This window comes from Rhipicephalus microplus, chromosome 6 (assembly GCF_043290135.1).
Source record: "Rhipicephalus microplus isolate Deutch F79 chromosome 6, USDA_Rmic, whole genome shotgun sequence".
Taxonomy (NCBI): Eukaryota; Metazoa; Arthropoda; class Arachnida; order Ixodida; family Ixodidae; genus Rhipicephalus; species Rhipicephalus microplus.
In genome coordinates this window covers 87,099,180-87,117,244 of record NC_134705.1, presented here as the reverse complement: position 1 = coordinate 87,117,244, position 18,065 = coordinate 87,099,180, and the positions used below count along the sequence as shown (strand labels likewise).

The 18,065-nt window shown below is 46.0% G+C and overlaps 1 protein-coding gene across 2 annotated transcripts in view; it reads left to right on the top strand.

The window, feature by feature from the left end:
* LOC119167506 (presenilin-1) overlaps nucleotides 1–17,530 on the top strand; it is a 38,255-nt gene extending 20,725 nt beyond the window's left edge. For both annotated transcript variants that reach the window (XM_037418999.2, XM_037419000.2), the window contains exons 6-10: nucleotides 1,489–1,587; nucleotides 5,030–5,122; nucleotides 10,190–10,381; nucleotides 14,493–14,605; nucleotides 16,983–17,530. In XM_037418999.2, coding sequence (XP_037274896.2) covers nucleotides 1,489–1,587; nucleotides 5,030–5,122; nucleotides 10,190–10,381; nucleotides 14,493–14,605; nucleotides 16,983–17,138 — 653 coding nt within the window. In that variant the 3' untranslated portion in view covers nucleotides 17,139–17,530. The remainder of the gene's footprint in view (nucleotides 1–1,488; nucleotides 1,588–5,029; nucleotides 5,123–10,189; nucleotides 10,382–14,492; nucleotides 14,606–16,982) is intronic.
* Nucleotides 17,531–18,065: the final 535 nt, after the last annotated feature.

Here is an 18,065-nt window from a genome sequence, read left to right as displayed (position 1 = left end):
GAACTATAGCGTGTGCTGGCTAAGCTGGGCTTTTACTCCCTTGCCTCTAGAGCTCTTTACCATTCCTTGCTGTTCTGTACTGCGCATGGCTATGCTTGCCCTCTTTTTCATTTACTCAATGTTTATTTCTATTTCTTTCTCTCCCTCTCTCTATTAGTATTTTCTTGCTCTTTTAAACCCCTTTCTTTCTTTCTCGTTTCCTCTTTCTGTCGTTTTCTCTCTTTCTCTTTTCTGACTCTCTCTTCCCTTTCTTTCTTTCTATGCTTTACTCTTTCTACTCTTTCATTCTTACCCTCACCCCAGTCCCCTTCTCCATCACCTGTACTATGCCATGCTTCGCTAGCACGCCTTGATAGCCGAGTGGGTAGTACGCTTGCCTTCAGATTGTGAGTACACGGTGTCAAATCTCTGCCGTGCCAAGAAGTCCTCTGCTACGAATTTCCATCTTTCTCTTTCTATCTCTTTCTCTCTGCGCTTGCTGTCTCACACATCAGGGTCATCACATCCCAAGTCGGACAAATGGGCGCCCATGCTCTGGGAACAAACCATAAGAAGAGAGCATGTGCCAGTTCATGATTGTGATAATTTTCTATCGACAACACACCATGAATTTCAGCCACGCAGCCCTTCCGCAAAAAGAACTTTGACCATGAGCAAGGTATCAGAGGAGTGGTCCTAGCTATGAAACACCGCTAATGCACTAGTGTGATCTCTGACGTGTACCGGGTTCAGCGACCATCTGCAATATCAGCAGTGGACTTGCTCTTGTTAGCTCAAACTTTTCCTCGCCTTACTTTTTCCCCGGTGCACATCAGCCAACTGGCTTCAGTTGGGGTTAACCTGCCAGCCTTTCTTTGGGAGCAGGCTAAAAGAGGCACGAAGGCAAGGGCATTTCCTCTCAGCTGGGCATCGCGCACCATTGGAAGGAATTGTATTCTTGTGAAAATAAATGCAATTATTGTAATAACTCTGACAAACAGTGTAATGCCAAGAAATGAAGACGTGTTACAAATGATTTGCTTTGTTTGGGCCCTTATCAACATTGTAGGCCAAGCATTGCCGCGTCGTATGAAATAATACCATCATACTGGCAGTGGCGCGACGTCCTTTACAAAACTCAACAGCAGCAGCATCATGGTTCCTCCTAGGCGTTATATTAGGAATATCTGCGCCTTGTTTAACCACATCAGCCTACTGACGTGGATTGCCTTTCTGACTCTGTGTGTCTGACTCTGTGAATCTACAGCAGACTCTCGGAGAAGGGAAATCTCTTGAATTGAGCTGCCTCTAACATGACTGTTTTATTACTTCAATTCTCCAACGCTGTTCTCCTCTCAGTAAATGGAACTCCTGTTCAACAGGACGTAATACTTTTCTAGTCCCTTGAGGCTCTATTTAATGAGAGTCATTTGTACAGTACTTGCCTGCCTTTGCCTTGGTTTGTGACTGGTGAACTGTAGGATAAACTGTGACCTCCTCTCCCTGCAGACTTGATTGCTGTGCTGTGCCCCAAGGGGCCCCTGCGGATCCTCGTTGAGACGGCTCAGGAGCGCAACGAGCCCATCTTCCCCGCACTCATCTACTCCTGTGAGTGGCTGTCAGTAAAAGCAGTCACTGTTTTTTGTACTAGTACTATGTACACTATTGTGTAAACCACTTGTTTTGCTAGTTGTATGAACTCAAACCTCGATATAATGAACCCGGATATAATGAATTATCGGTTATAACAAAATAAAAACTAGTTTTACAATAGATGTAGTGTTAGAAATGTACCTTTGTAACGAACCTATTTTCATGCAAGATGCGAGTTTGTTATTATGAGGTCTGAGTGTAGTGGCTAACGAAGAGCAAGGTATGTTGATTTTTAGATAAATTGAATATCTCTCATAATAATTCCAAAATTTGTCTTCATTTCACTTCATTTTACAATGTACTGTCCCCTACGATCGCTTTGAAGGAGACACTAACATGTTTGACCAGTCGTTTGACACGCTGCTCCCCCAAGCCCTGTCAAAGGCGCAATTTTTCTTTGCTCAACGAGGACATAACCGAACATTGGCCGACCCTTAAGCTTCACCTTTAGGATTTGAACGCGATAGCAATATCCTCTCCCTAGTGCGTACTTCAAACACTTTGTGCACGAAATCTTTTTGAACTAGCTATGCACCCACTACTCAAAGGAATAGGCACAGTAACAAGTGGGTGTTTTGTTGTGGGTGACCGGCTTTAAACCATGTAGTCGGTGTGATAATCACATGTTCTGATGCCCTACGGCAATGTACACCTGTACCATGCATTATTACTGTAATACAGTGGAACCTCATTATACGACTTTCAGGGGACCACCAAAACCGTTGTGTGATCCGGGCGTCGTATAATTGAGAAACTAAGAATATAGCAATGACACTCAGCCTTGCCCCAGAAAAATGGGTATAGACCACCTGAATAAGCCCACGGCACGACCTTGTGCCTCTGATAGAAAGGTAAATTAAATTATTCTTGCCGGTGACAGTTAATGGTAGCGTAACTTAGTTGAAAGAGGTGTGAGCGAATTTCTCTTCTGAAGTTTAAAAAGAATTGAATCCAATGCACATCTTTAAATAGAGTCCAAAAATTGCCTGCGCGTGAAAACGAAAACGAAACCGCCTTGCCAATAGCCTCCCGTCAGAAGAGTCACACACAGAGTCATCACTATCATATAATGGCGACCGACCACGAGTGTGCGTAGAATGCCTTCTTGTGCGACAGAGCTATGCACGTTGTAATTTGTAGACTTGTAAAGTGCAACTAGGGATGTCCCGCTGGTAGTATGAACGCCGACGTCAAAAAGTAAACTTGCACTGCGAAAACAGCTGTGTCGTGCCCTCATGCGTCCGCAAGCCTGTGACTGCGAGTGTGACCAAGGCAGGAGATCACCCTATGTCGACCAGAAAATGTTTCCATGGACCGAAAACGTGAAAACAAACTTTTCGGCCGGCTGGAGCTACATTGTGTGGATAGAGCTTGACCCCAGATACGCACACACGCGATTGCGGCGTTGTGTAGAAGTGCATGAACTTACAGGAGAACAATTTTTCCATTCTACGAAGACATCTGTCTCGCTCTCTACTTTTCTAATCGTCAACCTAGGACAACGCAAGTTTATATTTTGCACTCCTGAATATTTGGTCCACACTTGATTCGAGTAAAGGCGTTCTTCTTCTTTGGACCAAATCTGAATGTCGTCAAACATGCGAGGTCGGCGTAAAACTGCATTGTATAACCAAGGTTTTTAATACATTAATCTTATGGGGATTTTGCCGGGACCTAACCGATTCATCGCGGAACCGGGGGACATATAATCGAAGTTCCGCTAAATTTCATGTATTGTGAAGCATGGATATGGGACGCACGTGTTTGTCAAGCATGAGTGTTACTTTCACTGCATTTCCAAGCAGAGGAAGTTATTTTCACTGTATTCACAAGCAAACTGGGGCTGTGTGGTAGAACACACGCATGTCACGCAAACGACCGATTCTCACTCAGACCCAGAATTTTTATTATCTTGTTTTGCATCTTGATTTTTCGGTCACACAGAAGATGATGATTTTCCACTCGCTCACAATCAACGACGCTGATGCCATAATTTCTGTGAAACGAGCTCTTTAATGCTATCACGTTAAAAACTAATTTGCCCCGTGTTTCTCGCCTGGGAGTTGATTCTGTTTATGCAAGAGTGGAGCGTAGATGACTTCGGAATACAGTCGAACCCTGTACAACGAAACTGACGAGGCATAGAAAAAATTTCGTTGAAGCGAAAATTTCGTTGTAGTGAAATAAAAATAAAATTGCTGATCTGAGCTAGCAAAACAAAGGAACGTTTATTTTCAAAATTCAAGAAATGTCCGCTGCTTCCTATTCTTTCCCAGCAATGTCGTGACGTGATTGTCACCTATGCGTAGCGACACTATGGTGAAAATCACGCTGAAACAATGCCTAGAACCACCTTCGTTAACAAACCAAACAGTTGCGTTAACACGTTAACACCAGCAGCTGTCCTCCGTCAAAAGTACTTGACAACGCCGAGATGGAGGCAAGGTATCGTGGAGCGGCGACTTTTGCATTATTCTGTGCCATTCTTATCAACCACCACACGTGGTTAGCTGATTTTGTTGATAATGTGAACAAACAGATGCTCTAATTAGTTACCACACTGGCCAAGTGTGAACATAATGATAAGCAAGATTGACCTTGATGATAAGCATCGGAATCGGAAAAGGCATCATTTTGCAATTCCACCCAGCAGCTGCGTGACGGAAACCATGAATTGAGCGACTGAGCTTTAGCTTCAGACCGTCTGCAACTCAAAGCAAGCCAGTGGCAAAAGCAGGGCAGCCTCACTACCGTCGCTATCGAGCAATGGTGGCACCCATGCTTGCTGAACAGCGGCGGTTTCTGGTGGTTCCAACCCGTGTTTTAGACTTCGTTGACACATTTTCAGGCTCTGAAAATGCATCAAAATGTTAAAGATTGGGACTATTGCATAAAGATAAATGTCTGAGCCTGGAATTGCATGGTAAAATTTCGTTGAAGCGGGACGATCGAAGAAAAAGCGTCATTGTGGTGACAATATTTATGCATCGACTCCTATAGACTGCTGACGGGGAATCGAGAATTCTTCGTTGTAGTGGAAATTTCGATGAAGCAGCGTTTGCTGTTGCGGAGTTTGACTGTAATTATATATTGAATTAAGATTCATTACTATGGTACATAAATTTACATATTTTTTCATTATTTTTGTTGTAGTCGTATGTCAAGTGTCTCGAAATAACGTACTGGTTTGATGCAGTTAGGGGCAGTTTTTCCTAGGTTATGTTTGTAAGGACTAATTGTAAGAAAGGACGTGCCAAATGTTTGTTCCTGATGAGCAACAGCGAAGCTAAGTCAGTGTTGATCCCGAGAGCCTGTGCTAACATTTAATAGCACACCTTATACCTATATGATACAGAAGTGGGCGACACCGTCTTTCGGCTTTCTTCTTTTGACACAGCGGCCATGGCATGGTGTGTGGTGACAATGGCTGACCGGGACCCCTTCTACACCAACCAGAACCAGCTGGGTGCGCAAAGTGACACCTCATCAGGTAGGCTGCACTCCTCCTGCTAAAATGTTTTCGTGGCCATTGTAGTTACAATTCTAAAGCAAGAAAAAGACCCATCTTCCGTTACAAGTTACAGGCCGATTGCATTGACAAGTTGTCTATGTAAACTTTTCGAAAAGATGATATGTCGGCTGTTACATTTTCTAGATACAATGTACTGGACCCATCTCAGTGCAGATTTCGCGATGGTAGATCCACTACTGACCATTTGTTACGAATCAGAACACAGATCCGTGATGCTTTTGTCCATAATTCTTTTTTTCACTGTTTCTCGATATGGAAAAAGCTTAGGATACCACCTGGCACTTCGGCATACTGCAAGACCTTTCACAACTACCTAGGTGTCCGAGGTAACATGCTGACCATAATCGAAAGTTATTTGCGCAACTGCACTTTTCGTGTCCCTGTGGGGAATGTCTTGTCACCAACTTTTGTCCAGGAGGCCGGAGTGCCGCAAGGGTGTTTGTTGAGCTGCACACTTTTTATTATACAAAATGAATATCCTCCATTCCTGCATTCCACGCAATATGTTCTATTGCACATACGTCGATGATGTGCAGATAAGTTACGAATCATGCAACCTCGCGATGTGCAAGCGGCAACTTCAACTTGGTTTGAATAAGGTTACCAAATGGGCAGATGAGAATGGATTCATCCTTAACCCACAAAAAAGCACGTCTGTTTTATTTATTAGGAAGAGAGGTCTTCAACCCAATTCGATCATTGACTTCCACGGGCGGCAATTAGCTGTGAAAAGTGAACACAAATTTCTAGGCTAAGTTCTAGACAAGAAATTAACATTTGTCCCTGACCTGAAAAACCTCGAGAACAAGTGCCTGAAAGCTACAGTCAAATCTCGATAATCTGAACTCTAAGGGGCCCGAAAATTTGTTCGAAGTAAAAGAAGTTCGAATCAACGAAATCCAAATAAACGGAGGGCTCTACATGCAGTGGCGCATGTGCGTTGAGCTAATACACAAGGGGGAAGTTTAGGAAAACTTACATTTATTCACAAATCACAGGACATCCGTTATTAATTGATGTAATCGGTGATGCACGTCTGCACACGTTTGCCTTGCAGCGAGCCGATCAATTTCCCATGCAGCTTGCAAAGCATTTCTACTTCACGGCTTCAGCATTCTTCTGTCAATAGAAGTTGCGCGCGGAAATGTACAGCATCGACACTTTCTAAAGACGACGATGACGACTGCACAGCAGAGCCTCTCCTCTACGTAGCCGCAGCGTGGCAAGCACGTGACGAGGAAGGGGCGTCTTCACGTGGAGAGAAGCAGATCGGCAATTGAGAGAAAACCAACACTCCATGGCAGCCTTCCTTTTTTTTTTTTTTTTGCTCTCTTCGTGCGTGTTGTTGACAGGAGAAGGGTTACGTGGCAGGGACGGGAAAGGGGGAAACGTGGCACCGGCGGGCGCGTAATAGACACCCCCCCCCCCCCCCCTCAAGGCACAGAGTCATGCTCCCGCAAGGGGCAACAGCTGCAGATAATGCCTTCTCCGTTTCCTTTAACCACACATTCATTCAACCCTGCGACAGCTTTTTTTTTTTTTTCCTCTCTCTCTTTGCACATGGCGTTTGAAGGAGGAAGGTCATTACGTGGCAGGGACGGAAAAGGAAGAAACGTGACACAGGCGCATCACAGATCGGCATTTGAGAGAGAGCAAGCATTCCACCGCAACCTTTTCTTTCCTTTTCATTTCCTTCGCGGGCAGCGTTGAGGTGTCGCAAGTGGCGCTGCGGGACTGGGCGGGGGGCAGAGAGCACTTTCGGAGCGCGGCATGTTCGAATTAACTGTCGGAAGTGCTTGGGGGTTCGAATTACCGGTCGTTTTCGCCTATTGGAATACACATAGCTTTGACGGGACCTCATCGTGAGTTCGAATTAACTGGAAGTTTGAATTAAGCGTGTTCGAAATAATGAGGTTCGACTGTGTAAATATACTCAAGGTTTTGTCGCGGACATCGCGGGGCAGTTATAGAAAATTCCTTATGAATCTTTATAAAAGCCTCATACGCAGGCGCTTAGATTACGGAGCGATTGTCTATCAGTCTGCCACACCAAGCTCTCTTAAAAATGCTTGACCCAGTCCATCAATTAGGCATTCGCCTTTCTGCGAGTGCTTTTCGCACTAGTTTCGTAGAAAGCCTGTACATCGAGTTGAATGAGTGGTCGTTGCAACTCCAGAGGACTTGCATGTCTTTTGTGTATTACCTCAAAGAAAACGCCGAGAATAAGCAGCCCTCATATTCTGTAATCAATGACTTGTCCAGTTTGACACTGCATGATAACTGCCCTTCGTTTCGACAGGCCTACTCGGTTCGAGTGAAAGGCCTCGTTGAGGAAACAAGAGTGCCACCTCTTGATCATTGTCTGATGGATCCTGCCGCGCAACTGCCACCGTGGCAATGGCAGCTCATAGAATGTGACATATCCTTCAAAGAAGTTACGAAACACACACCTGTGGCGCATATTTGCATGTACTTCCTAGAGCTTCAATACAAATACAATTGTCCTGACTTCTTCACAGATGCCTCCAAGTCTCACACTTATGTGTCGTATGCAGCAGTCGGCCCATCTTTTTCAAAGGCCGGACCGCTGCATTTTGGTACGACCATCTTCACTGCTGAAGCCTACGCGATACTTGGGGCCGTCAAACACATCAAACAACCAAAACTACAAAAGCCAGTAATTTACACAAATTCCCTAAGCGTCGTGAAGGCTCTGAAAACTCTTAAAAAACGCAAAAACCCTGTTTTTGTCTCGCTTTATTCTCTACTATGCACAGTGTACAAGTCTAAACAGTATGTAATAGTGTGCTGGGTACCAGGACACTGCGAAATCTAAGGTAACGTGATGGCAGATCAGCTAGCCGCATTTGTCCATGACAGTGCTGTTAATACGTCCCTGCTCTGGCATAAAACCATATCTTAAACGAAAGCTCAGAGCTTATTGGCAAAGCACATGGGATAGCCGCATAGAAAATGAATTACACGTCATCAAGCCGTTCCTTAGTCATTGGCCACTGGTACAGTAAAAGCTTGTTTATCTGGACATCGTTAACTCAGAAATTCGGTTAACTCGGACTCGCGGCACGGTCCCGGCAAAACTATGAGGTCAGATGCTCATTAATTCGGAGGGATTTAGCTGCGCACCTGTTATTTCGAACAACTCCGAAGAGGGCTATCGGGACTCCAGAGTCGTGCGATCTCGGCGGCTTGGAGGCTCAAGCACCGCTTGCCGTAACCGACGGCAGAACCGGAGTTTTGGAGAAACCGGAACCGAGCGAACTGCAGCAGAATATGACGATGATGATAGTGAATGAGGGGGCAGTGGCTAGGTGGCGCTAGTCACTACCCGGCGGAAGCGCTTGGGCCACCGGCACCATAGAGTTTCCCAATGTACACTAGAAGGAACTCTGGCGCTAGTGTCTACGGGAGCTGCAACGCATGGCGCTTCAGTGAGCATGGGAATGATGGGTAGTACACACATTTGTCTAATCTTCGTACTTCTGGCCTGCTTCTAGCTACGTGTGTATACGTGTGGCTTGGAGCTGTTTTTCCACGAAACAAAAAATCAGCAAATGTTGCGCTGTAGTGCTTCACCACATTCTATTTTTAAAGCTTACCTTTTCAAATCAAGTCACGAAATTCAAAAGGGTTTTCTTTTCTTTAAAACGAAACCATAACCAGCAATAAACGAAGCCGCAAGTACAATTTGCTGCCCGCAAGTACGAAGACTAGGCAAATGTGTGTACTACCCGTCATTCCCATGGTCGCTGAACGATCGCAGTGCCAGAGTCCCCTTCAGTTAATTTTAGGAAACTCTATGACCGGGACAGCTGCTCGCTACGCCCATGCTACGCCTACTGGTGTACTATCCTGTCTTGGTTCTTTGTGTTGTGACTTCGCGTGTTGCGGCTGTGTTTGTGTGCATTGTCGCCGCCGACGCGCTTCATGGCGACCGTCACAGGAGTTAAGCGGCCACAGCAGCCAGCAAATGATCTTGAAAGAAAGGTTATGATATTGAAAGACGTGATGAGCCAACGCGACGTCGCCGTACCGTGCAGGAGGCCGCCGAAGCCCTCGCTGTCCTCGAGGGGTTCTGAGTTTGTTCTCACGACAGTGAACGCGTGCACCACCACCTGATGGGATTAAATAAGATCGATCTGTCAGAAATTTCGACAGCGAGGCAGGCAAAAATAACGCACTTTTTAAAAACTAAAGGTTTGTCTGTGCCGTGTACGTTTTTCTTTTGTTTTCATGGTCCCTTCGATGATTCGGAATTTGGTAAACTCGGACATTTTCTCCGGTCTTGTGAGATCCGAGTTAACGAGCTTTTACTGTATCAAAATCACGCCACACAGAAGTTACTTACAAGGCTACGAACAATACACACAGCACACACTCATACCTTTTGTGCAGTGCAATCCACCTTTGTGTGATAGATGTGGTGAATCACTCACCGTCAACCACATCCTCATCCAATGTAGTGAATTAGACTCAATTAGAAAAAAGCTTTTTTGTTACCTTACGGTGAACACATTCCACTTCATCCTGCGATACTCATTGTCAAAGAACCACTTTTTAAATATCAGTCATAATTTGGGTTTTTAAATGAAATCCAAAGTTCAGCATCATATACAAGGGAAATCCGTAGAATAACCTCTCCGCAGAAGTTGTTGGTGCTGTAGCTACTCTGAGAAGCTCCTGCCTCTCACGCTTTGGTTTCAAAGGGGTTGCGGAGGCATACGGGCTATTTTATAATCGCTCACTTGTAGATACCATGGTCACTTGCAATTTATTCCACACCTATGCATCAAATCGCGTATCACTGTCATAATTTTATACTTTGTACACACATTTTACGCTTTTATACAGCACGTGATTTTAGGCCTTTATACAGCCATATTACACCGTGCCATCGCAATCATTGGTCATTGCTTACATCGCATCAAAGACATGGCGCTCTTTGGCCACCCATGGCCCTTGCACCGCAAAACTCCACTAATCATCATCTTTCCTATCGTTCGGCAGCGTCAACTGACAGCCCCGGCCAGCGTGCAGAAGGCGGAGATGCCGATCCCTCTGTGGAGGTCGAGCAGCCACGGATGCGTGGAGAGAGGACGCGGCGGCGCTCTCAGCGTGGCAGCACTGTCGCCAACAGTGGCACGCTGGCAGGTGCCACCGACAACGCTAGCGACCTCCCCCACCAGGAAGAAGAAGAGAGTGAGTCGGCAATTTCTGGTGCTGGTAGTGAGTCCCAAAACACGGTGCCCTTTCACTTATCTTGCTACTACTCAAACCTCTATATAACGAACCCAAACATAATAAAATATTGGTTATAATGAAGTGAATGAAGAATACCGTATAGTGCGGAATATAGGTAGAGATTTTTTTCAAAAAAATGTCACTAAAAAGTCACCCCTCGACCTATATACCGGCCCTAGGCATAAACCAAGTGATCGTCTGGCAACAGGGAGTGTCGCATGCTTTTTGGGCATCAGCATCGACATTGCCTCTTTGGGCTGACGCGTTCTCTGCCGACGCCATTTTTCTATTCTTGTTCATTCAGTGTTTGTAGCGAGTGGCGACCTTACTCTGCGACCAGCCATGAATAGCGGGACACGGCGCCAGTTCACCGCCACGTTTAAAAAAAAAGTTATTGAATTCGCGCAAGCGAGTGGCAACATAGCGGCACAGCGGCAGTTTGGAGTGTTCGAGAAAAGCGTCAGGTACCTGCGCAACCAAAAACCCAAACTGTCGGTGTGTAACGCGAGCAAGACGTCGTGTCGCAATCGCCGAGCTGTGCACCTGGAACTCGAGGGCAAAGTGGTGGATTTCGTCCGCGAGTACCGTGCCAGATCCCTGCCAGTGAACGCGGAGCTCATTCGCTCAAGAGCTGTTGAGTTGAGCCGGTCTGTCAAAGAAGGACTTCAAGGGTTCCATTTATTGGATCCGTCACTTCAAGTGACACAAGAGATTTGCCCTTCGACGGCGCACGTCGATATGCCAGAAGCTGCCAGAGATGTACGAGGACAAATTGATAGAGTTTCAACTTTATGTGAACAGCCTCCGGCGGCAGCATGGCTCCATGCGAGGTCAGATTGGCAACACCAACGAAACGCCGGTGTGGTTGGACATGCCATCGTCGATGACTGTTAGTGAACGCGGGCCAAGATAGGTGAAGCTTTTGTCGACTAGAAGCGAGCATTCGCGTTTCACCGTTATGCTTTCCTGCACGGCTGATGGCAGAAAGTTGCACCCCTTCATAATCTTCAAGTGGAAGACGATGCTGAAGGAGGCCTTCCCACAGGATGTCGTCATCTGCGTCAACGAGAAGGGGTATATAGACGAGGCCCTAATGCGCGAGTGGATCCGCACAGTGTGGAACCAGCGGCCTGGAGCCCTCTTGCAGCACCGAAACATGCTCGTGTTGGATGCATTTCGCGGGCATTTGACGGCATCAGTGAAGGTGAACCTTTGCGACGGAAAGACGGATCCTGTCGTCATTTCGAGAGGGATGAGGTCAACTCTGCAACCGCTGGACGTCGTTCCTAATAAGCATTTCAATGATCGTGTGCGTGCATTGTACACCGAATGGATGGCTGGCGACAACCCGCTGACCCCGACAGGCCGGCTGCACAGGCCACCTCTCACGACAGTTTCCGGTTGGGTCTCTGAGGCATGGAGGTCTCTGTCTGAAGAGGTGGTGGTGCGCGCATTCAAGAAGTGCTGCATCAGCAACGCTCTCGACGGCACTGAGGACGACATGCTATGGGAGGCGGCTAGTGATAAGCAGTCGTTGTCGGAGGAGAGCTCCGACAGCTCGGAGGACTGAATAAAGTCACTGAATCCGTGAACAATTCTGCGTTTTTCTTTTTTACTTTTTGTTGCTAGTCAAGGTAAGGGGGTTGACCTATATTGCGCCTCGACTTATATTTCACATTATATGGTAGTCTTGCAATTGCTGTAGCATTAGGAATATACCTTTATAACAAATTTTCGGATATAACAACGTTATTTTCATCTATGATGCAACTTTGTTATAGTGAACTTTGTTATAGTGAAGTTGCCATGATCAACACTTGCATCAACTGTTGTAGAGGCTCAGTCATTACAATGATCTGATGCCAGACTTACTGGTTCAAGTAATTAGCCAGCATGAGGCCAGCTCGTAGTCATGTACAGTATGGTAAATGCCCGTCAACAAATTTCAGATGATGGAAATTGTTCTAAAGCTTACCACTGCACACTTTCCTATTAACCATTAGGGCATTCTCACGATTTTACGAGTGCCGCTTATTTTCAATTGCCAAAGCATATTACCGTAAAAGCCCGTATATAGCTCAGACCCTCATATAGTCCCGGTTGTAATTTGCGGATAGCAGACACAAGAAAAATGTTTTCACTCAATTATAGCTCGAGTAAAATGAAAAAATGCTATTTTTGACACACTTCATTAATCGTCGTTGTCGGACGCACTATCTTCTGAAGCTCTCTTGTCAGAAATGGTCTCCCACAGCACATCATCCTCAGTGCCATCAAGCACATTCAAGGGGGAGCACGTTTTGAACGCGCGGCAAACGAGCACCTCGAAAATGCAGACCCAAGCCTCGACTATCTACGAGCACAGCATTGGTGGCGAGGCTCGTTTCAGCCGTCAGGCAGGGGTCACTTCTGGGTCTCCGGACCTCATGCACTCTGCATACAGGCGCTTGGCATGATCTTTAAATGGCTTATTAAGGCACATATCAAACAGCTGCAGCTGTGATATCATCCGAGCTCGGTGCAAGAGTCGTGCAGCAGTCGCTTTACGGAGTCGGTCAGGTGACACCAATACCCGTCTAGCACAAGCATCAAAGGGAGCCCCAGCAGTGCTCCGGGCCGTCAAAACCACGCGGACTTTATCCACTCAAGCACTAGCGATTCGTTCATCCACCCCTTGTCCTGGCAGCGGATGGCGACATTTTTTGGGGAACTTGTTCCCCTTCAGCAGCATCTTTCGTTTGAACACCACATAGGGTGGTAGATTGTGACCGTCTGCAGTGCAGGGCAACATTACAGTCACCCGCGTTTTTTTTTGTTTTCAGTCGATCGCACGATAACTTTCCTGGAGCCTTTCTGATGCAACGTCAGGGCCGAGGGCATATTCAGGTAGACTGGCATTTGATCTCCGTTGCCGATTTGGCCCACCTGAAACAGGACAGCCTTTTGCAATGCAATTACATACTTTCGAAACCTCACAAGGACCTCTTCATAGCTCTTTGGTAGATTTTGCGAGATCAACGAACGCCAACGTAGAAAGAACCCAGCACGGTGCATCAAGAATGAAACCCAATTCTTGCTCGCTTTGAAATCCTCCGGCTGCATGCCTTTGTTCTGGGCGATCTCCCTTGCCTTCGCTTGTAGCAGCTGGATGTTAACAGCGAGATGTGCCACTCGCCGCTCCCACACAAAGTCTAAGAGTTCTCATTCCACGTCAAGAAGCGCTTCATTTTTTTGGTTCACGGAAACTTTTTTGCCGACTGCTGCAAGCAAAGAGGGGGTCCTTCTGCTTCCACCAACCGTGAATACTCTGCTCGTTGACTCTGAACTGCTGCTCCGCGACACAGTTGTCAATGGTTTCGGCAGCAGCAATAACTTTCCTTTTAAAAGCAGCCTAGTGCAGCCTGCGCAGTGCTGACATGGCGTAAAATCACAGGAGCAAAATCTTGGCCGTCGTTATGGGCGTCAAGTTGAGGCAAAGGCCATTCAGCACTGTTGCATGCGTGAGTCTGTAAGACTAGCGCCTGCTAACGCTACCTAACACCTAGGGCAGAAGCATGCAAACACCTGATGATGAGGATAGCACCGCGATATGCCGAAATTAAAACTGAATTTTGGGCGAAAATTCTGGGGACCCACATATAGTATGGGGCCGAAATTTTGTACCCTAAAGTCTAGCGAAATATCCCGGGCTATACGCGGGTTTTTACACTATGTTCTATCTCAACTAGATCTCTTATATTTGGTGAGCTAGTCAGCTTAATCATTACTTTAGACAGACTCGCCCCGTTATCTGGCCTCTTCATTCAAGGGTGTTTCCAGTTTGGTTTGTTGACTGTTTGTGGTTATCCATAAAAGTAGAGGGAAGGGACAGGAATCGCCCCCACTGAAGCGCTGAAATAGATATGCTCATCTGGGATGTAGTCCTATGGTAGGGAATGCCAGGTCGGCAAAAACTGTTAATACTGCATTGTCCCCCGCTTTGGCATGCCTTCTAATCACGTAACAGTTCTGGCATAATATCAAACTGTAGAAATTGATTTTCATGCTCTCCACCGCCTTCTTTTAACAGGAGGAGTCAAACTCGGCCTGGGCGACTTCATCTTTTACAGCGTCTTGGTGGGGAAGGCATCCTCTTACGGTGACTGGAACACAACTGTCGCCTGCTTTGTGGCCATCCTCATTGTGAGTGGCGTGCGCAGTGTGGTACTGTAGTGCCCATTTGGTTATTCGCTTGCTGATAATTCGTACATGGTTAGTTAATGGGCACTTAGACCGCTGCACCGTATCTCTGTAATCTCTGTAAACAGAACCTCAAGGAGTGGGGAAGCGTGTTCCCATTGACGAAGGATCCGTTCATCGAAAATGACGGCGTCGCTCTACACCATTAACCACACTCTAAAAACAGTTGCACCCATCAGGCCTTACCTTTGTCACTCTCTAAACGTCACCTATAATAAATATAGCTGCAATCGCGTCTTGACACAATGCTTGTTGATATCATCTGTGTAACAAGTGTGTCCTTCCTTGCGTCAATGCTGTGAGTGCTATGCACCTGGTGCTTTCACATCACAAACATTGTGTATGCATGCATATGTTGGCAAAGTCACTCAAGAGTTCACTAGATCGTGCTCAGATCTAGCCATGAGTCTAAGTCTGAACGAGTCTGAATGCGACGGGGGGCTTTGGTTCTTTGAGTGAGTTGAAGTTAGTCCGATTGAATAAAATATGGATGAGTTCAGGTGAGCCCTTAGCTCAAAATATGCTTGTTGAGCAAGTCTGAGCAAGCTCCTCCTTTTAATGCCGACCAATGCTCCTATCTACTCGGCTTTAGCATTGCAAACACCTTTACATCACGTCACGTTTTATACAAGTCTATGCATACATGTTTCGACGCAGTAGCACTCACGCACCAGCTCTGTATTTACTGATCAGTGGTTTGGGTTAAGGAGGAGGATGCCTTGATCCCCCCTTACAAACTGTTTCGCTAGAAGCTTTCGATAAAAATATATTGTGTGACTTGCATATTTAATGAAAATGTTCTTAGTAGATGAAAACCACCGACAAATTGTATTTGAAAGTACAAAATTAAAAGGCATATCACAGAGTACAGATTTTCTTAGATATTGGCTTTGAAGAACATTGTCATCGTAAATTTTATGCTAATACAGTCGAACTCCGCTACAACGAACGCCGCTTCAACGATATTTCCGCTATAACAAAAAATTCACGATTCCCCGTCAGCAGTCCATAGGAGTCAATGCATAAATATTCGCCACAACGAACACTTTTCCTCTGATCGTCCCACTTCACCGAAATTTTACGGTGTGATTCCAGGCTCAGATACTTATTGCTATGCAGTAAACCCAAACTTTAACATTTTGAAATACATTTTCAGAACCTGAAAATGCATCAACGAAGTCTGAAACACCCGTTGGCACCACCAGAAACCGCCGCTGTTGAGCAAGCACTGGGCGCCGCCATTGCTCGATAGTGATGGCAATGAAACTGCCCTGCTTTTGTTTTTCCGCTGGCTTGCTTTTGAGTCGCAAACGATTCGAAGTTTAAGCTCAGTCGCTCAGTTCATGGTTTTCTTTTCACAGCTGCTGGGTGCAACTTCGGCACGATGCCTTTTCCGATGCTTATCATTATGTTCGCGCCTGGCCAGTGTGGTACCTAATCGGAGGGGCTGTTCGTCCGCATTATCAACAAAATCAGCTAGCCGCGAGCATGGATGATAAGAATGGCATAGAATAATGCAAAAGTTGCCACTCCATGATATCCTGCCTCCAACCCAGCGTTGTCGGGTACTTTTGACGGCGGACAGCTGCTGGTGTTAACGTGTTAATGCAACTGTTTGGTTCTTTCAGGAAAGCGGTTTTAGGCATTGTTTCAGCGTGCTTTTCACCGTGGCCTCGCTATGCATGGTAGAGAATCACGTCATGACGCTGCTGGGAAAGAAGAGGAAGCAGCAGACATTTTTTGAATTTGAGAATAAACGTTCCTTTGTTTTGCTAACTCAGATCATCGATATTTTTTTCTGTTTTACTACAACGAAATTTTTTACACGCCCCGTCAGTTTCGTTCGTTGTAGCGGGGTTCGACTGTAGACTCGCATGTCGATTTGCTCAGGCCCACTCAAACTCGGGTCAAGCTGTGAGTTTGACTGAGTAATACGTTGCTGAGTTTTAGTCCTAGTGAGTCCTGTTGAGGAAAGTTTTGTAATTCCTAATCCAAGTGAGCACTCGGAGCAAAATGTATATCTCGAGTAAGTCTGAGTGATCTCCAATTTATTTTTTTACCTATGCATGCATGTCATACAACAATTATTGCATGATGTAGCAATCTTGACACAAAACTAGTGAGTGGAGAGTCTTTAGTAAAGGAAAGAAGAACAGTAAAATCTCTCGCACAACTATCATTGTTGTCTGACAGAAGTCGTCATATGAAGCTCTGAAGTAACTCCAGTTGCAGCTGTGTGAAGCAGTGACTTCAGTGCTTCCATGACTAGTAAGCAGCGTTCGGGGTATTGAATCATTCTACACAACTTGCACCCTCGCAGGGTCTGTGCCTAACCCTCCTCCTGCTGGCCATATTCAAGAAGGCACTTCCGGCTCTGCCGATCTCGATCACGTTTGGCCTCATCTTCTACTTCGCCACGTCGTCGCTCGTCCAGCCGTTCGCCGACAGCCTAGCGAGCGAACAAGTCTTCATATGAACGTGTCTCTGCCACGAAAGCGACGTTGCACAAGGAAGTTGCGGCAATGGCGAATCACCTTCGCACTGCGAATGACCTTCCGTTTGAAAGTGTGTTGTTTTTGCGTCGTATGAAAACACTATCAAGTCATGTGCTGTGCAACATCATCGGTAGTCTTATATTTATAGAACGCCGCACAATTTTTCGGACGGTCGAGTTGACAGCTTGCTGTGATGCGGTGTGCCGCACGAGAGGCCACCGTGCTCCGGGAAGGTATACAGACTGGACTGTCAACTGTACCTTTGTTGTTTCTGGACTTCCAGTGTACTTTTTTTTATTCGTTCCATGTTCTCCCATTGCCTCCCTTCTAAAATGATGCTTTTAATGAAGTGACACTTATTTATACAATTCTACACAGTTCACTTTTTTCTACTTGTTTGATTAGCCTGCACTTCTTACAGCAAAGCTTTCTTGTTCTCCCAAATTCAAAGCGCTTTTTCATTGGTACGTGGCCTCAAACACTGTATCTGAAAGAACGGTCATTTCTTACAATTGTAAATGGTGCAGCAAAGTGCCACTAGTTCACCAGTGCAAATATGTGTGCAAAGCGGTGCTACTGCTTCGAGTATGTGAGCGGTGCTCAAACTGGTGGCTTGAGAATGATGCAGCGAATGAGTGCTGTAGTTTACAAGCTCAAAAAAGGACTAACACAATGTGGCGCTCCCATTTTGAGTGTGAAAACTAGAACAAGCGCCGTCAGGTGCACATTGCTGACGTCAACTTCAGCATTGAAGTGCAGTGTTTGCCTAAACTGGTGTCCCTGAAGTGCAGGCATATGGAACGGAATATTTAATGCATCACCAGCTCGATGCAGCGAATGTTACTTATTATGTCTCGTCACCAAAGACGCCCAGAAATAAATTGTCTATTTCATTGGTCATGTTTCAC